The 23,905-nt window shown below is 44.0% G+C and overlaps 1 protein-coding gene across 20 annotated transcripts in view; it reads right to left on the minus strand.

Annotated features, from left to right (window-relative positions):
• Positions 1–692: 692 nt before the first annotated feature.
• Positions 693–23,905, minus strand: part of RPRD2 (regulation of nuclear pre-mRNA domain containing 2) — a 125,010-nt gene continuing 101,797 nt past the window's right edge. For 3 of the 20 annotated variants that reach the window (XM_015151571.3, XM_015151569.3, XM_077948333.1), the window contains 2 exons: positions 19,192–19,392; positions 10,260–13,406 (listed from right to left, as the gene is read on the minus strand). In XM_015151571.3, the coding sequence (XP_015007057.1) occupies positions 10,633–13,406; positions 19,192–19,392 (2,975 nt within the window). In that variant the 3' untranslated portion in view covers positions 10,260–10,632. Of the gene's footprint in view, positions 1,001–9,686; positions 9,818–10,259; positions 13,407–19,191; positions 19,393–23,905 lie in introns of those variants that run through there. The other 17 variants (XM_028829384.2, XM_015151581.3, XM_077948337.1 and 14 more) reach the window with 10 other exon arrangements.

Raw genomic sequence — 23,905 nt, forward strand, 5'->3', positions numbered from 1 at the left:
AAAAAAGCTGGAACCAAGAATCTGCAGAGGTCAGTTTGAGTTCCTTTATACTCGTGGTGCTTAATAGGGACTTTACAGACCTTTTAATCTTTTTTCTTTCTTTCTTTTTTTTTTTTTTTTTTTTTTTTTGAGACAGAGCTTCGCTCTTGTTGCCCAGGCTGGAGTGCAATGGCGCAATCTCGGCTAACCGCAACCTCTGGCTCCCAGGTTCAAGCGATTCTCCTGCCTCAGCCTCCCGAGTAGCTGGGATTACAGACATGTGCCACCCCAGGCCCAGCTAATTTTGTATTTTTAGTAGAGACAGGGTTTCTCCATGTTGATCAGGCTGGTCTCGAATTCCCGACATCAGGTGATCCACCTGCCTCAGCCTCCCAAAGTGCTGGGATTATAGGCGTGAGCCACCACGCCCGGCGGAGACCTTTTAATCTTACAGATGAGGAATTTAAGGTCAAACAGCAAGTGCTGATGGTGATTTCTGAATCCAAGCCTGGTTCTCTTTTACCACACCGTGCTTTCTCTAGTAGAGTTCACTCCCGGTGTACTCCCCCATCACCTCAGAAAGAGGTGCTTGACTAGAATTTTAGCTCTCTGCTCCCTACATAAGCCCTTTGCCTCTAATTCCTATCCCAGCTCTCAACTCCCTTTATTCTTTCTCTTCCCTCTCCCTGATACATCTAGGACACAGGACTAGGTAAATTTCATCAAGTTTACTCAGTAAATATGGGAACACGGTCAGATTTTTAGTTAAGTATGCAGGGAAACTGACTTGGGGGTAGCCATCAGGCTGTCAGTAATTCCCATTAGTCCTGGAGGTGAGGATGGTTAGAGTTGGTTCTGAAGTTTCAGTGGTGATACAATCAAGGGTTGTAGAGGAAGAGGTGTCAGAAAAAGCAGTTTAATCAAGGTTTCCAGAGAGACCAGGTTTCCTGGGGAGGGCAGTTGATCTGAGTCACAAGCACCTCTATGGATCTTGGGTCCATCTTCTGATATGTTAGACACCCTGAAATACAAAGAGAAAGAGACAAGAGTGTGGGAGAGGAAGATAACTTGTGTGTGTGTGGTTGGGAGAAGGTAGTTAAGAATTTTAAAATGGCATTCAGAAAGGGTGTCAACAGGCAGAATTCTTCTCATGCCTCTGCACCAAAAGGGAAGGTGTATTGCAGGCAACAAAATGGTAGGTGCTCAAAAAGTATTGAATCAACTGTGTACCAATCACGGTATTGAGTTGATGCTCCAAAGGAAACAGACACTGACATCGTCCCTTTAATCATTCTACCTTGTCCTCTTTTGTTAGAATAGTAAAGGGATGGTAAAATAACCAGGCTACCCTGAGACGGTAACTCCTTATACTCATCCATCATTTACTGACTGCTTACTGTGTGCAATGCAGTGAGCTGGGTGCTGAGGGGATGCCGATCAATCAACTACCACATCATCACCTATGTAACTTGTGTTGCAGTGGAGGAAGGAAGGAATGCTGAGTTATTCCATCCGCCCTCTGTAAGAAGCAAGCAAGCAAGTAAGCAAGTGCAAGAGCAAGCTAAGGCCAATTCATGAGTTACTGGTTCTTCTGCAACTTCGGACTTGTGACTAGCATATGCCTTAGTATTGGGAAATTTTAATCCGTTAGTCAGCCTAGGAAACAGCTATTCTTTTTTTTTTTTTTTTTTTTTTCTTGAGGTGGAGTCTTGCTCTGTTGCCCAGGCTGGAGTGCAGTGGCATGATCTCGGCTCACTGCAACCTCCTCCTCCTGGGATCAAGTGATCCTCCTGTCTCAGCCTCCCCAGTAGCTGGGATTACAGGTGCATGCCACCACACGCAGCTAACTTTTTTTTTGAATCAGAGTCTTGCTCTGTCACCAAGGCTTGAGTGCAATGGCGCTATCTTGGCTCACTGCAACTTCTGCCTCCCGGGTTCAAGTGATTCTCCTGCCTCAGCCTGCTGAGTAGTTGGGATTACAGGCGCCCGCCACCACGCTCAGTTAATTTTTGTATTTTTAGTAGACAGGGTTTCACCATGTCAGGGTGGTCTCAAACTCCTTACCTCGTGATCTGACCACCTCAGCCTCCCAAAGTGCTGGGATTACAGGCATGAACCACTGCACCCAGCCTGTGTTTTGTTTTTTGAGATGGAGTTTCACTCTTGTTGCCCAGGCTGGAGTGCAATGGCACGATCTTGGCTCACTGCAACCTCCGACTCCCAGGTTCAAGTGATTCTCCTGCCTCAGCCTCCCGAGTAGCTGGGATTACAGGTGCCCGCCACAATACCTGGCTGATTTTTTGTATTTTTAGTAGAGATGGGGTTTCACCATGTTGGCCAGGCTGGTCTTGAACTCCTGACCTCAGGTGATCCACCCACCTCGGCCTCTCAAAGTGCTGGGATTACAGGTGTGAGCCACCACGCCTGGCTTGAAACATCTATTCTTAAAACTTGGGTTGTTGGCCGGGCGCGGTGGCTCAAGCCTGTAATCCCAGCACTTTGGGAGGCCGAGACGGGCGGATCACCAGGTCAGGAGATGGAGACCATCCTGGCTAACACAGTGAAACCCCGTCTTTACTAAAAAATACAAAAAAATAGCCGGGCGAGGTGGCGGGCGCCTGTAGTCCCAGCTACTCGGGAGGCTGAGGCAGGAGAATGGCGTAAACCCGGGAGGCGGAGCTTGCAGTGAGCCGAGATCGCGCCACTGCACTCCAGCCTGGGCGACAGAGCGAGACTCCGTCTCAAACAAAAAAACAAAAACAAAAACAAAAACCTGGGTTGTTGCCCCTCCACGCTAGAATACTACTGAACACCCAGTGCTATGCCTTCACTATTCACTTAATTCCTAAAACAACTATGTCAAGTATACTCCCTTTAAAACAGGAAAATGATCCTTAAAGAAGTAAAAAAATTAGCTGGGCGTGGTGGTGCATGCCTGTAGTCCCAGCCACTCAGAAGGCTGAGGTGAGAGTTGCTGCAGCCCAGGAGTTGGGTGACAGTGAGCTATGATTGTGACACTGCACTGCAGCATGTACAACAGAGTGAGACCCCCGTCTCTAAAAAATAAAAAGGCTGGCCCTGGTGGCTCATGCCTGTAATCCCAGCACTTTGGGAAGCCAAGGCGGGCAGATCACCGAGGCCAGGAGTTTGAGGCTAGCCTGGCCAACATGGCGAAACTCTGTCTCTACTAAAAATGCAAAAATTAGCCGGGTGTGGTGGCGGGTGCCTGTAATCCCAGCTACGGGGGAGGCTGAGGCAGAATTGCTTGAACCAGGAGGTGGACGTTGCAGTGAGCCGAGATCGCGCCATTGCACTCCAGCCTGGGCGACAAGAGCAAAACTCCATCTCAAAATAAATGCATACATACATACATACATAATAAAAATCAGGCCAGGCGCAATGGCTCACGCCTGTAATCCCAGTAGTTTGGGAGGCCGAGGTGGGTGGATCACCTGAGGTCAGGAGTTTGAGACCAGCGTGACCAACATGGTGAAACCCTGTCTCTACTAAATACAAAAAAAAAAAAAAAAAATTAGCCAGGCGTGGTGGCACATGCCTATAATCCCAGCTACTTGGGAGACTGAGGCAGAAGAATTGTTTGAACCTGGGAGGCAGAGGTTGCAGTGAGCTGAGATTTCGCCATTGCACTCCAGCCTGGGCAAAAAAGGGTGGTACTCTGTCTCAAAAAATAAATGAAAATAAAATCAATAAAATAAAATGCCACAATGTGGCCAGGAACGGTGCCTCATGTCTGTAATCCCAGGATTTTGGGAGGCTGAGGCAGGAGGACTGCTTGAGCCCAGGAGTTTGAGACCAACCTGGGCAACATAGCATGATCCTGTCTCTATTTAAAAAAAGCCACAATGGGAGAGAATGTTCAGCCACATTTGCTCAATGAGCAAAGAGGTGAAAGCTTTCTGTCAAGAGCATGGATAAATTGAACTTTGACTTTGAAAACAAAACTTTGGGCTCACCTAAAATCTCTACTAAGTTTTCCCTTCCCAGGACATCTCTTAGGGCTGTAGAAAAACAAGCAGACACTCCCACCCCAGCTCTTACACAACTGATTTGTCAGGGCAAAAGAGGAGATCTGCCAAACACAGGAGCCAGTCTAGGTAGGGATGTGTCCATTTAGGTTCCATGCTAAAGTAAAAAAAGGGAAGGACAAAGTACTCTAAAAGAAGGTCCTAGATAACATCTGTAGAAGGAAATACAGGTTGAGTATCCTTATTTGAAATATTTGAGACCAGAAGTGTCTGATTTTGAATCTTTTCAGATTTTGGAATATTTGCATTATAGTTACTGGTTGAGCATCCCTAATGTAAAAATCTGAAATCCTCCAATGAGCATTTCCTTTGAATGTCATGTTGGTGTCAGATTTTGGACTTTGGATTTGGCATGCTCAACCTGCATACAACTGAGGCCCACTTCTAAGTAATCAAGATTTCAAATCATTTCCTAATCACTTTTGCCCTTGGCAATGACTATTTTAAGTGTTGTCTCTTGTAGGTGCAAAGGACTGTTAGCCAGGGAGGAGGGAGAAACAGAGGAAAGGGATGCTGTCCGTCTCCTTTCTACCATTCCAACTGAAACACCCAAAGAAAAATGTAGCAAGTTTCAAGTCCTTTTCTCTCATCTCCCACAAATCATGTGGCAAAGGATTTGAGTAATTCTCAAAAATAAGGGGGCACAATGGGGATGAGGAAGGAACATTGCTGGAACAATCCAATTTACCATGACCCTGAACATGTCCAGGGTAGACTGGTTTAGCCAAGTCAAACATAAAAACCTGCAACCTGCATTTGTGTTTTCCTTTTGAGACGGAGTCTCGCTCTGTCACCCAGGCTGGAATGCAGTGGCACGATCTTGGCTCACTGCAACCTCTGCTTCCCGGGTTCAAGTGATTCTCCTTTCTCAGCCTCCCAAGTAGCTGGGATCACAGGTGCATGCCACCACACCTGGCTAATTTCCCGCCCCCCTCCCCGGAGACAGAGTCTTGCTCTGTCACCCAGGCTGGAATGCAGTGGTGCGATCATGGCTCACTGCAACCTCCGCCTCCCACGTTTAAGCAATTCTTCTGCCTCAGTCTTCTGAGTAGCTGGGATTACAGGCACGCACCACCACGCCCAGCTAATTTTTGTATTTTTAGTAGAGATGGGGTTTCACCATATTGGCCAGGCTGGTCTCGAACTCCTGACCTCGTGATCCACCCGCCTCGGCCTCCCAAAGTGCTGGGATTACAAGCATGAGTCACGGCGCCTAGCTCTAATTTTTGTATTTTTAGTAGACAAGGCTTTGTCATATTGTCCAGGTTGGACTCGAACTCCTATCTCAAGTGATCTGCCCGCCTCAGCCTCCCTAAGTGCTGTGATTACAAGCGTGAGCCAGCATGCCCAGCCTGTATTTGTGTTTCCTCACTTGACATTGAAGAACTCACTAGCCCCTCCACCCATATCTGTATTCTCAATTTTTGATTCTTCCCTAGGTGTGAAAAAAGGATAGAAAAACATAAAATTTAAAAAAGAAAATATACGGTTGGCTCTGTCTGGGGATTCTGCATCTGTGGATTCAACCAACCACAGAACAAAAGTATTCGGGGGAAAGGTAATAAAAATAATTAAAAAGTAACACAAATTTCAAAACCGATACTGTATACAACTATGTACATAGCACTTACATCGTATTAGGTATTAGTAATCTAGAGATGATTTAAAATTTACTGGACGATGTGTGTAGGTTATATGCAAATACTATGCCATTGTATGTAAGGGACTTAAGCTTACAGTCCCTAAGGGTTGACTGTAACTGCAATTATCAACTTTTACATAGATGTTGGCCTTCTTATCTTCTTCCCCTGCAACTTGTAACTAAGCAAAGGCTTCTCCTTTCTTTCCCCAGCAATTAGTCAAAAGTAACTGATACTGTTTTACACTGCACTTGCTTCTTTGCTTTAGAGTGCTTCTATTTCCTTCCACACGGGGAAGATAGAATAGGACATTTACTTAAGGGCCAATATCTCTCTTACCGATGACCCTCTCATAGCCTTGCCTATGCAGTCTCAATGAATTATTACTCAGCAATTGTGAACAGCAGCTGACCGGACTTGTCCATACAGTTACTCATAAACAAGTATGAGAAACGCCCCAATACTCCAAAACCCACTCTGATGGTGTCTGCATTGCTATGTCTACATACATAACTCATCCCTGCTATACAAGATTGGCTTACATAAAAAAAAAGTAGGCAGAGGAAATTATGAATAACGTGCCCAGAAAACCTAATGAGGAAGTCTCAAAGCTGTTGCTTCTTTAGGGGTAATCAGGTGGGCAAGTCAAGGTCCCAAGAGACAAGGAAAAAAGGGTGAGCCAGATTCCAGTACAGTCGTACACCCTACATGCTGGGTGTGTTCCCAGGCCACTGCTAGTTAAGTGTCTGGTGATACATGCATGTACCTTCACGTAAGCAAAGCTGCTATTTAGAGCCTTCTACCCTGCCAGTGACCCAGGCCTGGCCCAGAAGATGCAGTGACTATTCCTCTTTACCCCTTAAAGCCAGCATTCCAACCCAGCCTCATTGGGTTATGAACAAGGGATGGGGTAAGACAGAAGGGTTAAGTGTGGCTTCTGCACGACAGATTGCCAATATGCAGTAAGAAGGACAGATGTGGGCAAAGAATTGGCCAGAAGGATCCCCACCACCACCCCAAATCCGCAATTCTACGCTTGCTTTAAAAATGCTTCTTGGCTCACAGTTGCAGTCTTTTGAAGACATGCACAAAAAATTATTAATACAGTATATCCCACTTCACCAACCACTCCCTGAACATCTAGAACCCATCCATTGTCCCTTTCCAAAATTCAATTACACAAAGGATCAAACAGAAAACCCACAAGGCCATAAAGATCTTAGAGGCTCAGATTGCCTTCAGTGACGTTAAGTGCAGAAGTCAAAGGGGACATCTGGAAAAGATCAACATCAGGGGAAAAGTCAACCACACAACAAAGGAAGCCATACTTTATTAAACTGGAAAACAAAATATTGGGGACAAAGAGATTTTTTAAAAAAAGGAATGTCTGGAAGAGAGTAAAGTGCAAGTGGTCACGAAGTGGGTGGTCTGTGGTATCTCTGTATGTGCCTGAGAAATGTGTGGGCACACACACCACTACTCCCACCCACATACCCTTGGACCAGAAGCCAATACAACCGTATCTTCTGAGATATATCCAGGCTTTTCCTTCTGCATTCTCTAGTTGGTTTCACCTTCGGCCCTGGACAGTCATGTTGGGTCTTTGCTGGAGAAAACTTAGGTTTTTCCAACCATAGGCCTACTCCACAAAGCAGCAGTTTCAGCTCCTGAGAAGTTCCCTCCTATTTGCACTCACCAGGAAGCCAGGGGCCCTTGGTCCAAGCCCATCTCAAAGAAAAATGTCAAACCTTTCGAACTAGTTATTTTATTAAATGATATCAATACACATTTCAAAAGGATTTCATTGTTGTTGCTTCTAAAGCATGTACTTGTTTTGTTTTCACACTGAACACGTGAGAATATCAATCCAACATATCTATTTTAAATCTGAACAGGCGCCCCCGCCCATTTAAAAAAATAGTGGGGGATCTGGGGAAAGCAGTAATTTACAGCGGCTTCAAAACAGTAACAGCTGAAGCTCAATTCGGCAGGAACCGGTAACTTCAGGATTGAGAGTGAATATCCTGCAATTAGGAAGTTTATCGTATTCACATTATCTAGATAGATTTGCTGTACCCCATATATATCACAAACATTTTATTCCTGGTATTGGAAAGTATAAAAGTCCTATTCTCTGCTCATTTTCCCCTCCCTGGAATCAAACCAAATTCTGTTTACTCTCAACTTTTGAGAGGGAAGAGGGGAGCAGGGAGAGAGCTCTCATCTAAGCTGACTGAAGAGTAAACTCTTTCAAAATACTTAAGGACCCTATTTCTGATACTGTATCACTGAACTTTAAGTGGTACTAGTGTATTCACAACCCCTACCAATTCTCTGTCTGTGATTTTACAGTGAGTACCAAGGACCTTACAACTTCTCACATTCTGCTGCCATATGAATCATGTCCTTGCCAAGACACACTATGTTATGCTTTCTTTAAAAAATATCTTGTTTATTTGTTTGAACTCAGGTTGAAATACAAAAGTCAGAGCATGGTCACAGAGTTTTAAATCACAGACACAGAAAGAATAAAACCCCTTTCTTTCATGTTATGAATACCAGAACTGTCTTTTTTGTTTCACTATATCACATATATACACATTGTCATCTTCATTAACTGATGTAAATGTAAATTTTAAGATTTCCTTAAAATTAATAGCTGACAGTCTCATACAAATCCTCACTTCCATCCTAAAACAAACATATTGAGGATTTTGTGGCTTAAAAAACAAAAAAGTACCCCACAAAAACCCAACTCCTTAAAAGCTCATCTTTGAAACTGTACAACAGTCTTCCTTTCATGTATTAACCATCATTGAACTTTTGAGGACAATTATCCTGCCCCAACGTTCAGGAAGCCACTTGCCTGACATCCCCACATTTTCTGATAGAATTAAATGGTGAGAGAGCCTTTTCAAGTAAACACTACTTTTAGCTTAAACGAGAGCAGCAGAGAGAATTCACATTCTTTTATTCTAGAATGAAAAACATCCCATTTAATTTCTGAGAGAAAAAAAAACCCTATTTCAATTTTGAAAGTAAAATATAATTTCCCCACCCCCACCCCATTTTCTCTTATGCTTTTCCCTAACAAATGTCTTAGGACTCAATATAACTATACTTTCTTTTCTTTGCTACACTACATACCCCATCCTACACATAAGATCGTGGTATCATGCATTTTTGTGGGGAGAGCTACAGGGCAGAGAGGGTCGAGGAAAGAAAGAACAGCTGGCTTTAAGACCAGACAGGCATTAGGAAGATGAATGACCTGCAGCATCCTAACCCCAGAACACATGGCGAGCCCAAATAAATAATAGAATAAATTACACAAAAACTCCCAAATCATGATGTGCATCTGGTTTATGCTGCTCTTTCTCTGAAAAGTAAGTTCATTCTGAGAATCATTTTCTGTCACTACATTGCCCACCGTCCCCCATCTGTAATATTCCACTGGAGGAAAAAGCAACCCCATACTTCCTATCGTTAGTTCTATACTAACTTGGAAGAAAATATGAAACTTGCTAGAATTCTCTGAAAAACTAAACACATACTGTTTTACTCATCTAACTGGAGATGATCAGTGTGTATGCCTTGGGGTAAGATACTAAATAAAAAAAAAAATTGGAGTAAAGCAACATTTACTTTTCAGTGTCCCTAGATATAAAGATATAAACACTCAAAGTACGATGATTGTCTATTTCCCAAGTACTAGATGTAGAAATACAAACAAATCTTTCAGTCCAGGGAGAAGGAAAGCACTTATCTCGCATGTAAAACAACTAAGGGCAGAAATGGTCTTTATTTCCTATTGGGAGCGAGAGGTGAGGGTGAGACTTGAGCCTTGAAATGGGATAGACACGTGTGTATAATATAAAGGAAAATGCTACTGAGTCTCCTCCTTTAAAATATCAAGAATAGGGGTGAATAACACAACTGAAGCAAGGGGAAAAGGAAGATAAAGACAAATATTTCTCTAATAGTTAACCTTTTTGAAAACCACCAATAAATAATCACTTACATTAGGGAAGCACCGTGGTAAAATTAATGTCTACTTCTTATATTTAAAAATGCAGGGATAATATTTCTGTTGCACCTTTGTATCAATAGTCAACTGTAGTGACTGTCTTTCTGGCCACAGCAGAAGAAAAACTGAGGGAGATAAAGTCAAAAAAGAAAAGCAAGAGGCATGAGCTTGGTGCAAGACATGTGAAACTACCTTGAAAACATTTCCTATTATCTTGTTTACAAAAAACAGGCAGGTCACGTCACACCATTAATGCTTCCTTTCCTAATTTTATATACTGTAGTCACTCCTTATTTTAACCTTGAGGCTGATTAAAAAAAGATTTTAGGAGAAGGGTAAAGAAAACTTCAACATGCCTTTAGAAACAAAACAAACTTGACAGGTTCAAGATCTCCCACATTTCCTCCCTTGCAACATCTCTTGGCTGTTAGCAGGACACAGATAAACAGGGAAGGGAGCCGAGCTGGCTACAGCACATTCTAAGCTGCAAAGAGAGGGAACAGGAATCCTTCCATTGACTACTCGATAAGCCAAGCCCAAAATAACATCCCAACATTGCACATGTGGTTATCTGTACTGATGGAAGTTTTATTTCAAATGTAATAATACTCTTCAATAGATGGGGTAAAATAAAGATTGTTTTCCTCCCCACTCCCCAACCCCCCAGCCAAATGAAGTGGCTTTGGTTGTGTTTCTTTACTTTTTTTTTTTCTTTTTTAATACAAACAACTTGGGGAAGGTAGATAAGTGCAATGGGAGGGAGGATTGAATTGAATAGTAAAACGTAAGCATATGTGATTTCTTACTTTGGAAGAGAGGCCCTTTGTTATAATTAAAAAAAAATCGAGAAAGAGAAAACAAATAAAAACAACAACAATAAACCAAACTCCTACTTCCAATGTTCTCTAGACTGTTCAAAATGCCTTTCCCTTGGTTTCCATCAGTACCTGGGAGGGAAGAATGGGCGTTTTGGTGCAAAGAACGGAGGGCCCCTAGCAAAAGGTGGCCTGGGTCTCTTTAAACTGTGAAACGGGTCTCTGCTGAGAAAAGGTTCCCTAGGCCGAAAGTCTGGCCGGGGACTCCGTAAGATCATACCACTCCGGCTGATGGTGTCTCTGTGTGAGGGACCCAAGGGGGGCCCACCGCTGCTGTTGCTGCCTCCCCCACCTCCTCCTCCATGGGGTGGGCCCAGGTGTTCCAGAGAATGGGAGGGTAGGGTCAGGCTCTCTCGTACACGGCTAAGGCCAGGGCCGTTGAGGTCCCGTTGGGTGGGGCCCCCGTGGTCCCTGGGTCCTGGGAGTACCCCAAAATGCTCAGCCAGGGTCCCTTGAAGGAGGGAACTGTGGTCCTTGGGAAATACTGCCACAGCCCCAGCCACTCCATGCTCTGCCAGTGGTGGGGTTGGGAAGGGTACAACTCCAGAGTGGTCAACAGGGGGTGGAGGAGGGGGTGGAGTAGAAAAGGGGACACCACTCCCACCACTGCTGCTATGTTCCCCAGGAGGGGGAGGAGGAGGTGGGGTAGGGAAAGGAATTCCACTGTGCTCTCCGGGAGGAGGGGGTGGGGCAGCATGGGCCAGGGCTGCCTCCTTTGTGAAGGGGTTCGAAAGATCCACAGAGGGTAGATGAGTGGGTGCATCTCGAGAGAAGATACCACCATGATCCTTAGGAGGGACAGGTGGGGCAGATGATGGCCCCACTGGCTCTCTCTGGAAGGGTGTCCCATGTTCCAAGGGGGATGGGGGAAGATGATGCTCAAATGTTGAATTGAAACTGTTGGAACGAAAGCTGCCGACACTCTCCTGAAATTGGGGTGCCCGTTCCTTGTATGGTGCTGTTTTAAAGCCAGTGAGGCCTCCGCTGCCCCCACCCCCAAGGGATGCCAACTCAGAGGCACTTGAAGGGCCATTGTCAAAAGAGCTACCTGATGTGCTCAGATCAAACCAACCCACCCTTGAAGCCTCACGCCCATGTCCTCTATTTCCCTTCCCAGGAACTCGGATGGACTCTACGGTCTGGATTGGCTCCCCTGACATCCTCCTATTGGATGCATTGTGATAACCCAAGGTTTCTATAGGGGCCCCCTTTTCTTCTGTGCTATCAGGCAAGTCTAAGCAGGAGGAGGAGACGCGCGTTTCTATGCGGTAGTGCTCTTCTTGTTGCTGCTGATCAGTGGTGGTCAAGGTGGGCTGGGTGAGGTTTGGGAGACTGACACCATCACCTGGAGTGCCCTTGCTGGGGGCCTGGCCAAAATGCTTATCATCTGAGGGCTTACGTGAGGCGTTTTTAAGCATATTCTTAAATTCAATCGTCGACGTGGTGGAAATGGTGGAGGCCAGAACTTTCTCCACGCCTGATGTGGGTGGGTGACCCGTGGGAGCGGCAAGGGTGTTCTGCGGAGAGAAAAGGGAACGATGTGGGACTGGGTGAGGAGAGTCTGGGTACTGCTTCTGTGGCAAACTGAGATGCCCAGTGGTAGATTGAGACAAGCTATTGTGGTTGGAGTCAGGGGTGAAAAATGAATCATTCTTACTCGGTGATGGTGACCGGTCAGACCCAGGTTCATTCCCTCTTACGCTGAAGGCACCAAATAGACCAGGGGAAGATGAGAGACGGTCACAGTTCTCACTAGAGTCCAGGAGGGCCCTTACAGATGGAGGGAAGGCAGACTTTACCCCAAATTCTTGGGCTCTGTGGCTATAACTGGACAGAATTGGCTGGTACTCGGTGGTATCAGACAGCTTGCTTGATTTCAGGATAGATTTGGCTGGTTTCTTCTCTAGGTTCATCATGGCAGAGGGTGGAGGCCCTGAATACTCAAAATCTCTGTAATCCTCATCTTCTTGGAAAGAAGTATCTGGGTAGAACTTTTCCTGTGAAGAGTCCATCAGGGAAGATGGTCTCTCCATTCCATCAGGAGGCTGCTTATAGGGAGATTCACTGCCCAGACCAAAGGGTCGATATGTAGATACAGAATTGGAGAGCTCTCGGGGGTAGCTTTCATCTCTCCCAGGGGGTGGTGATCTTGTACTGCTGGGTGTTGAGGAACCAGGGCTAATGATCTTAGAAAGCAGGGACATAGTATCTACACTGCTGGATGTGGGCTTGTCCATCATCTCATCCTGGGTGGGTGTCCCACTCCGTTCATCCCGTACAGGGGTTCCATCAATGTTGTCGATTGAGGTGCTAGTAGGGCCACGCTGGAAGTCTGAGGGATGACTCTCTGATGGGGCGCTGGACCCCAAACTGCTCAGGATTGGGATGTTTAAGTTTAAGCCACTGAAACCAGGATTACCTTTTAAGAAGTTGTGGATCTTCATTTCCAGGCTTGGGGAGGTGGACTCTGACTCCAGCTTTGGCTTGGAGACCTCTGAAGATTGGCACATGGTAACTTCAGTAGGTGGGGCAGCAGGGCTAGTATTGTGGGTAGCTGTAAACCCCAAAGAGTTGGACGGTAGTTTAAAAGTAGTGCTTGGGAGCCCTGGGCTTTGCCCAATTGAGGCCTTGCTGGCTGAGGTTGAAGAGACTTCAGAAGTTGATGAGTTAGGAGAATAGTTGAAGCTTTTGGAAACAAAAGGTTGGGCATTGGAGGGCAGATTTCTTCCCTTTATGGTAGAGACTGTGGTGTTGGCAGGGGAGGCTGAAGTGCTCTGTGAGGCAGCTTCACTGGCTGGAACTGGGTTCCCAGTAACACTCTGAAGTAAAGATGACAGGCCTGTAGAAACAAAGATTAGAGGAGTTAAAAAGAATAACTCCCTACCATGCAATGCAAACAATGTAGGCTAATCAGATATTCTCATTCATTTTGGTGAGAACCAGATAGACAAAGTGTAAGGCCAAAAGGAATCCAGACCAAACAAGCAATGGCTAAATGTCACAGAAAATACTGGGTCTATTTATCAATAAAGAGCAAATCACTGAAATGTTTCCAGTACAGTCCAGAAATAAGCCCAACATGGCACAATAAAAGGCAACAGGAAGGGGAAATTTTAGTGTCAGAATCATTCATAGTTTAAGTTAGGCAAAGCAGGAAAAGAAAGGAGGCAAAATTATTCTTCAAACAACACTTTAAGCCAGTATTTCTTAATGTTTGATCTGTGGAAATGTTTCTCTAAAGATCTGTTCTACCTTTCCTGTCCAACCTTCAAACCACAGTTATCTCTAATAATATACATTGTTATTTTCAAGAGGGAGACAGGGAAATGCAAATATCAGAAATTTATCTGAACAGGAAACATCTTTTTCAAGAAGCATCTCTTGGTAGACTGTTGTTACTTTTTGGAAAACAATGCTTTCAACCATCCGTTTTGGTTGTAAAATGTATCTATAATAAACATATACCACAAAGACTTACAAAGACAGACCACCAGGGACACTGGTCCTTTCACAAGAAAACACACAATCCCCATTTTATAGCATGGAAAATCCAAGGATTATTTAGTCCAGATTGACAAGGATGAAATTCAACTGTGTTCACTGGCAGTCAAAACTTTCTCAGAAGCACTGAGAAAGAATTCTTCGGGGTAAAGACTGAAGTTCAATAAAGCAAACTGCTCCTGTAGAAAATTTTTTAGAAAAATATTTGACAAAAAGATAACAGAAGGTTCTATAAATTCAATCTTTTTTTTTTTTTTTTTTTTTTGAGACAGAGTCTTGCTTTGTCACCCAGGCTGGAGTGCAGTGGCACGATCTTGGCTCACTGCAAGCTTCACCTCCCAGGTTCACGCCATTCTCCTGCCTCAGCCTCCCGAGTAGCTGGGACTTTAGGCGCCCGCCACTACGCCTGGCTAATTTTTTGTATTTTTTTTTAAGTAGAGATGGGTTTCAACGTGTTAGCCAGGATGTTCTCAATCTCCTGACCTCGTGATCCGCCTGCATCGGCCTCCCAAAGTGCTGGGACTACAGGCGTGAGCCACCACGCCCGGCCTTCAATCATATTTTTTAAAAATTTACCCAATTTCTTGTCACAAATGAAAACTTTTGGCTGGGCATGGTGGCTCATGCCTGTAATCCTAGCATTCTGGGCGGCAGAGGCAGGAGGACGGCTTGAGGCCAGGAGTTTGAGACCAGACTGGGCAACATAGTGAGAATCTGTCTCTAAAAAAATTTTAAAAATCAGCTGGGCATCATGGCGCATGCCTGTAGTCCTAGCTACTCAGGAGGATGAGGCTGGAGGATCACTTGTGCCCAGTTCAAGGTTACAGTAAACTATGACTGTGCCACTGCACTCCAGCCTGGGGGACAAAATGAGTCTCTGTATTTAAAAATAAATTTAAAAAATTTTAATATACATTTCACCCAAATTTATAGCTTTTAGTCACTGAATACACTAAAATTTTTCCTTAGTAATTATATGATTAAAGAAAATACTTCATGTGATACTTCAATTAATGTTTCCTCAAAATTTCAATTTTAACCCATATTCTAACAGAGTTAAGGTCTAAAGAATTTCAAGTCCCCTCCATCCTTGTAACATTTTAAAGCCATTTCTAAATAATGTTGTATGGTCTTTATTGTTATCTAATATTCAACAATATCCAAAAAACTGAAATAATGTTTAGTTATGATCCTCCTGAAGAAAAAAAAAAAATCCATGTTTCATTCCAAAGAGTTCCCTAGCCACATAATTAATCCCTCCTAATAGTTTCCTTTTTTCTTTCTTTTTTCTTTTTTTAAGAGACAGGCTCTTGCTCTGTCACCCAGGCTGGAGTAGAGTGGTGCGATCATAGCTCACTGTAACCTCAACCTCTTGGGCTCAAAAGATTTTCCTGTCTTAGCCTCCCAAGTAGCTGGGACCACAGGTGTGTGTCACTATGCCTAGCTAACTTTTTTATTATTGGTAGAGATAAGGTCTCACTATGTTGCCCAGGCTGGTCTCAAAATCTTGGGCTCAAGTGATTGTCCCACTTCAGCCTCCCAAAGTGCTAAGATTACAGGCATGAGCCACCATGCCCAGCCTGATTTAATTCTTAGTAATCATTGTTCTCACAAAATCCAGAAGTCCTCAAACACTAGAATGTGATATATGATAATGTAATATGATTTTTAGAAGATATTTCAGCATATTTTTCAGATATTTTGGGATAACTTCTTCAAAAGAACATCTTTTTCAGATAGATATACTACTCAAATTTCTGGTAATAGATAAAATTGTCTCTCACCACTAAATATTACTTTTCTCCAATTCTCCAATCTTTTTTTTTTTTTTTAATTATTTTTAAAAAGTCTTATAAGAGATGGGGATTTTGCTATATTGACCAGGCTGGTCTCAAACTCATGGCCTCAAGTGATTCTCCCATCGTGGCCTCCCAAAGTGTTAGGATTACAGGCATGAGCCACTGTGCCCAGCCAAAAGTTTTCTCTTTAATCATAACAAGTCATACTCTGCTCCTTTGCCCACTGAAGTCTCTCTTTTTTTTTGAAATGAAGTTTTGCTCTTGTTGCCCAGGCTGGCTCACTGCAACCTCTGCCTTCTGGGTTCAAGCGATTCTCCTGCCTCAGCCTCCCAAGCAATTGGGGTTACAGGCGCAAGCCACCACGCCCAGCTAATTTTTTGTATTTTGTTTTTTTTTGAAAGACAGGTTTACCCAGTTGGCCAGGCTGGTCTTGAACTCCTGACCTCAGGTGATCCACCCCTCCCAAAGTGCTGGAATTACAGGCATGACCCACCACACTGGGCCTGAAGTCTCTCTCTTTTGTGTTGTAAATCCGTCAATATCTAGGGCTGTGGATGACACAATCAGAACAAAGTTCTGGGATTTCGTTAACAGTCTTTGAGGAAATACATCTATTTAAGTTGCTAGATACAATCCTTTTAAAAGTCAAAGAGAATTCCACATTCCATAAGGAACCGAGTTCTGTTCAAATTTTGTCTCATCAGAAAATCCACATAGACCAGGCGCGGTGGTTCACACCTGTAATCCCAGCACTTTGGAAGGTTGCAGTGAGCCGAGATCACACCACTGCACTCCAGCCTGGGCAAGAGGGCAAGCCCCTGTCTCAAAAACAAACAAACAAACAAATAAATAAATAAAAAGGGAGAAAGCATGAACATGTCAAACTCTCAAATTGTCCCTGATATTAGTAGTACATGTGCTGCAGTCATCATCAATTCTTTATTGCTGATGCCAATAGATAGGGGCTGTGGATTATTAATAATACTTAGTTCTGTGTAACAAAATTCTTCTGTATCTCAAGAGAAAGCTCACTATAATATGCTTGAATGATCCACTTACATAACAGTTTAGGAAACTGTTTTACACCATTCCTTTCATAGAGAGCAGGGTTTCTCAACCTCAGCACTAGACACTTTGGGCTAGATAATTCTTTATTGTTGGGGGCTGTCTCACACATTGTAGGATATTTAGGAGCATCCTCCTAAAGGCATCCTCCTAAGTAGCAGCCCTACCATTACCCCAGTTGAGACAACTAAAAAGGTCTCCAGATTTTGCCAAGTGTCCTCCCTGGAGGCCTTTGGTTGAGACTACTGATACGGAGTAAATCACTACACTGAATATACTGTCCTAGTATTTGTAATTCATTTTGTAATTATATTATGGTACTTAAAAAGGGTTTCGTTGGTATCTGGAGTGTAAGAGAGTAGAGAGTAGGAAAGATTTATGAAAAAAGTTTAGAAACAGGCAGTGTCATGCACAAAACATAATTAGTACACTTGAACAGAAAGGGTCAAATGAGAGAGATTATAGGTAGTTGAAAACAAAAATACTACATCTAAGACTCTAGTGATCCTCCTGCCCTAGCCCCCTGAGTAGCTGGAACTACAGGCATGCACCACTATGCCCAGCTTATTATTATTTTTTTTTTGAGACAGAGTTGTTCTTTCGCCCAGGCTGGAGTGCATTGGCATGATCTCTGCTCACTGCAACCTCCACCTCCCGGGTTTACACTACTCTCCTGCCTCAGCCTCCCAAGTAGCTGGGACTACAGGTGTCCGCAACCACACCCGTCTAATTTTTTGTATTTTTAGTAGAGTCAGGGTTTCACTGTGTTAGCCTGGATGGTCTTGATCTCCTGACCTCGTCATCTGCCCACCTCGGCCTCCCAAAGTGCTGGGATTACAGACATGAGCCACTGCACCTGGTGCTAATGTTTAATTCTGTTGTAGAGACGGGGTTTCACTATGTTCCCGAAGCGTCATAAAAAAATTTTTTTTTTTTTGGGAGACTGAGTCTTTCTCTGTCGCCCATGCTGGAGTGCAGTGTTGTAATCCCGGCTCACTGTAATCTCAGCACACTACACGTGTGCGTCACCACACCCGGCTAATTTTCATATTTTCAGTAGAGATGGCATTTCACCATGTTGGCCAGGCTGGTCTTGAACTGCTGACCTTAGGCGAGGAGCCTCCCAAAGTGTTGTGATTACAGGTGTGAACGACCGTGCCTGGCCAAATTTTTTGATAATAGATGGACCTTTCCTATTGTCTTTAGCTTTGGTTAACATTAAAATTAATAAAACTCAACATATATAAACCTGTATTAAAAGCTGGGACTAATGCAGCCCCTAGGGTGTCATGGTGTAGGTGAAATAATACTGAACTCCAGTCAAGAAATCTGGCTTTCAGTCTCGGTTCATATTGAATAGAAAGGTATGTGACCATAAGCAGGTCTTACCACCTTACTGAGCCTAGTTTCTTTACCTGAAAAGTAAGGGATTAGACTAGATAATACTTTGTCTCTTTCAGCTTTGACATTTTATAATTCTTCAGATGTTAGCTCATAGATGATAAATATAAAAATAATAGGATGGGCGCAGTGGCTCACGCCTGTAATCCTAGCACTTTGGGAGGCTGAGGTGGGCGGACTGCCTGAGGTCAGGAGTTCGAGGCCAGCCTGGCCCAACATAGTGAAAGCCCGTCTCTACTAAAAATACAAAAATTAGCTAGATGTGGTGGCGGGTGCCTGTAATCCTAGCTACTTGGGAGGCTGAGGTTGCAGTGAGCCGAGAGTGGGCCATTGCTTTCCAGCATAGGCGACAAGAGTGAAATTTCGTCTCAAAAAAAAAAACCAAAAAACAAAAAACAAAACAAAAAAAAGAATGACTACCAGGCAGGGTGGCTCACGCCTATAATCCCAGCACTTTGGGATGCTGGGGTGGGTAGATCACTTGAGGTCAGGAGTTGGAGACCAGCCTGGCCAACATGGAGAAACCCCATCTCTACTAAAAATATAAAAATTAGCCAGGCATGGTGGTGCAGGCCTGTAATCCCAGCTGCTAGGGAGGCTGAGGCAGGAGAATCACTTGAACCAGGAGGTGAAGGTTGCAGTGAGCTGAGATCGCTCCACTGCACACCAGCTGGGTAACAGAGTGAGACTCCATCTCAAAAATAAAAAATAAATAAATAAATAAATAAATAAAAATAATAATGAATTAACTGTGTTATACATTTTATGGCTCTGGATTCCTCAGAAATGGAATCCAGGATTAATTTAAGCCAGAGACAAACATTCACAATTCGAGTCCCTCTGGCACATGTCAGTTACCTTGCAGTGCAGGGGCTGACTGTGTCTGGGTTTTGGAAAGTGCAGACAGAATGCTCTCTGGGGTGATCTCCACCTTGGAGAGGATATTTGCCAGAGAGTTGTGAGATGTTGTCGTGGCAGGTGCAGGTGTTTTCAGGCCACTGGTGAGATTGCTGGGGCTGGTGGGAGTTCCTGGAGAAGGTCTTGATGCAGGACTGACCCCTGGTGGCAGAAAGATGAACTCAAGAAAATGCAATTCAAAATGACTTCAATTCCCGATAATTTCCACTCACTTCAATGAGTTTGACATAATTAACAGGAATTCTTCTGTGGTTGATCCACAAATGGTCCATCATAACATGACATGTACAAAAAAAAAAAAAAATCTGAAAAGATTAAGATTATCTCCTTTTACTTGGAACACCATTAAAACAAACAAGTATCGGCCAGGCGAGGTGGCTCACACTTGTAATCTCAGCACTTTGGAAAGCCAAGGCAGTCGGATCACCTGAGGTCAGGAGTTCGAGACCAGCCTGACCAACATGGGGAAACCTCATCTCTACTAAAAATAAAAAATTAGCCGGTGTGGTGGCAGGCGCCTATAATCCCAGCTACTCGGAAGGCTGAGGCAGGAGGTGAACCCAGGAGGTGGAGGTTGTGGTGAGACAAGAGTTGAGACAGAGTGAGACTCCGTCTCAAAAAAACAAACAAGTATTAAGTGACTTGCATAGTTTTGAGAGCCCCAATATTTCTTATTTATTTTTAAAAAATAGAAACAGGGTCTTGCTATGTTGCCCAGCGTGGTCTTGAACTCTTGACCTCAAGTGATCCTCCCACCTTGGCTTTCCAAAGTGCTGGCAATTACAGGCATGTGCCGCCACACCTGGACAATATTTCTTTTTTCTCCACCAAATGGCACCTACAGCTTAGAGCACTGTAGGTGCTCAATAAATACTGCTGGCTGACTGGACGCTGAGAGCCACTACAGTTGTATAACTCAGTCACTGCATAATTTTATGTGACTGGTAAATTATGTGCTTTTTTTTTTTTTTTTTTGCGGGGGGGACAGAGTCTGGCTCTGTCACCCAGACTGGAGTGCAGTGGCGTAATCTTGGCTCACTGCAAGCTCCACCTCCTGGGTTCACACCATTCTCCTGCCTCAGCCTCCCGAGCAGTTGGGACTACAGGCGCCCGCCACCACGCCCGGCTAGTTTTTTGTATTTTTAGTAGAGACGGGGTTTCACTGTGTTAGCCAGGGTGGTCTCGATCTCCTGACCTCGTGATCCGCCCACCTCGGCCTCCCAAAGTGCTGGGATTACAGGCGTGAGTCACTGCGCCCGGTAGTTATGTGCTTTTGAAACAGCTTTTAAAATGAGATTATTTAAGAAATTTCCTTTATATTTTTACATTTTAAAACACTGGGTTGATCTTTAACTGGAACTAAAATATATAAAGAGAAAAACATTTGATATTTAAAAAAAGATAAGGCTGGGCGCGGTGGCTCAAGCCTGTAATCCCAGTACTTTGGGAGGCCGAGGCGGGTGGATCACGAAGTCAGGAGATCGAGACCATCCTGGCTAACATGGTGAAACCCCGTCTCTATTAAAAATACAAAAAACTAGCCGGGCGTGGTGGCGGGCGCCTGTAGTCCCAGCTACTCGGAGGCTGAGGCAGGAGAATGGCGTAAACCTGGGAGGCGGAGCTTGCAGTGAGCCGAGATCGCGCCACTGCACTCCAGCCTGGGTGACACAGCGAGACTCCATCTCAAAAAAAAAATAAAATAAAATAAAAAAAATAAAAAAAATAAAAAAAGATAAAAAATATGAACAGATATTTCACAAAGAAATATAAGTGATAAGCAAAGGAAAAAAATTTTTAACATCTTTCATAGAAGAAATGGAAATTAAACAACTTTTTAAGGTTGGATTTGTAGACTCCACAAGGCAAGTAACTGGAGAAGGTAAGGAATTACAGAAACTTTCATATATTAGTCATATAAAATAGCACTTTTTTGGATATCAATTTAGTCATAATATATTAAAAGACTTTATTTATTTTTATTTAGTTTTTGAGACATGGTTTCACTGTGTTGCTCAGGCTGGAGTGCAGTGGCTATTCACAGGCGTGGTTACAGTGAACTACACAGCCTGGAATTCCTGGCTTCAAATGATCTTCCTGCCTTTGCCTCCCGAGTAGCTGGGACTACACGGTATCCCACCATGCCTGGCAAAATTTATTTAAAAAATTTCAGGCTGGGTGCAGTGGCTCAAGATTGTAATCCCAACATTTTAGGAGGCCAAGATGGGAGGAACGCTTGAGCCCAAGAGTTCAAGATCAGCCTGGATAACGTAGTAAGATGCTGTCTCTATCAAAAAACCCACAAAACTTAGCCAGATGTGGTGGCGTACACCTGTGGTCTCAGCTACTCAAAGGCTCAGGTGAGAGGATCACTTGAACCCGTAAGTTTGAGGTTACAGTGAGCCATGATTGCACCACTGCACTCCAGCCTGGGTGATGGAGTGAAACAAAATAAATAAATAAACGGCCGGGCATGGTGGCTCACGCCTGTAATCCCAGCACTGTGGGAGGCTGAGGCAGGCGGATCATGAGGTCAGGAAATCAAGACCATCCTGGCTAACACAGTGAAACCTCGTCTCTACTAAAAATACAAAAAAATTAGCTGGGCGTGGTGGTGGGCACCTGTAGTCCCAGCTACTCTGGAGGCTGAGGCAGGAGAAGGGCGTGCACCCGGGAGGCGGAGCTTGCAGTGAGCTGAGATCATGCCACTGAACTCCAGCAGTCTGGGGCACAGAGCGAGACTCTTTCTCAAAAAATAAAAAATAAATAAATAAATAAATAAAAATAATTAATTAATAAAATTACATTAAAAAGTTTTATATACTTAGCTCTTTCAAAGGGTTATTCATAAAAATTTTATCATTTACAGTATTCTTTTTTTTTTTTTTTTGAGACAGAGTCTTGCTCTGTCGCTCAGGCTGGAGTGCAGTGGCTCGATCCTGGCTCACTGCAACCTCTGCCTTCTGGGTTCAAATGATACTCATGCCTCAGCCTTCTGAGTAGCTGGGATTACAGGTACGTGCCACCACAGCTGGCTAATTTTTTCTTTTTTTTGAGACGCAGTCTTGCTCAGTCGCCCAGGCTGAAGTGCAGTGGTGTGATCTTGGCTCACTGCAACCTCCACCTCCCAGGTTCAAGTGATTGTCCAGGCTCAGCCTCCCAGGTAGCTGGGACTACAAGCGCATGCCACCATGCCTGGCTAAATTTTGTATTTTTAGTAGACAGGGTTTCACCAAGTTGGCCAGGCTGGTCTCAAACTCCTGACTTCAGGTGATCCGCCTGCCTTGGCCTCCCAAAGTGCTGGGATTACAGGCGTGAACCACCACGCCTGGTCTAATTTTTGTTTTTTTTAGTAGAGATGGGGTTTCGCCATGTTGTCCAGGTTGGTCTTGAACTCCTGGCCTCAAGTGATCCACCCGCCTCCACCACCCAAAGTGGTGGGATTGCAGGCGTGAGCCACCACACCTGGCCCTACAGTATTCTTCGTAACAGTAAAAAACTGGAAACATACTAAGTGCCTAATAATAAAGGATTAGATAAGTTACCAAATGCTATGCAGCTATTAAAAATGATGTAGATAAATATTTAATGATTCATAAAAACAGTCAAGATATGTAATTAACTTTTAAATAGCTAGTTTTGAAACAGTATATGCAACATACTTAAATTACTTTTTAAAAAATTGTTACAAATACTTAATTCTCCAAAATATTCATATACACATATACTCTTAAGGGTAAACACAAGTGGTTCCTTTGGGGTAACGGGATTATAGATACTTATTAAATTTTTTTTTCATTTTTTTATTTAGAGATAGGGTCTCACTATATTGCCAAGGCTGGTCTCGAGCTCCTGGCCTTAGATAATCTACCATCTCAGCGTCCCAAAGTGCTGGGATTACAGGCATGAGCCACCACACCTGGCCTAGATATTTACTTCATTCTCTTTGCTTATTTTCTAATTTTTCTATAATGACCCATTATTGGATTGTTTTATTTTTTAATTTAACAACTAATTTAGCTGGGTGCGCTAGCTCACGCCTCTAATCCCAGCACTTTGAGAGGCCAAGATGGGTGGATCACCTGAGGTCAGGAGTTCGAGACCAGTCTAGCTAACATGGTGAAATCCCATTTCTACCAAAAATACAAAATTAGCCGGGCATGGTGGCACATGCCTATTGTCCTAGCTATTTGGGAGGCTGAGGCAGAACTGCTTGAACCTGGGAGATGGAGGCTGCAGTGAGCCGAGTTTGCACCACTGCACTCCAGCCTGGGTAACACGACTGAAACTCTTATCTCAAAAAAAAAAGAAAAAAAAAAATTAATTAATTAAAAAAAAATAAATGACAGACCGGGCACTGTGACTCATGCCTGTAATCCCAGCACTTTGGGAGGCCAAGGGTGGGTGTATCACCTGAGGTCAGGAGTTCGAGACCAGCCTGGCCAACTTGGTGAAACCCTGTCTCTATTGAAAATACAAAAATTAGCCGGGTGTGGTGGCAGGTGCCTGTAATCCCAGCTACCTGGGAGGCTGAGGCAGGAGAATCACTTAAACCCAGGAGGCAGAGGTTGCAGTGAGCCAAGATTGCACCACTGTCCTCTTGCCTGGGAGACAGAGCGAGACTCTGTCTAAACAACAACAACAGCAACAACAACAA

This window comes from Macaca mulatta, chromosome 1 (genome assembly GCF_049350105.2).
Source record: "Macaca mulatta isolate MMU2019108-1 chromosome 1, T2T-MMU8v2.0, whole genome shotgun sequence".
Lineage (NCBI taxonomy): Eukaryota > Metazoa > Chordata > Mammalia > Primates > Cercopithecidae > Macaca > Macaca mulatta.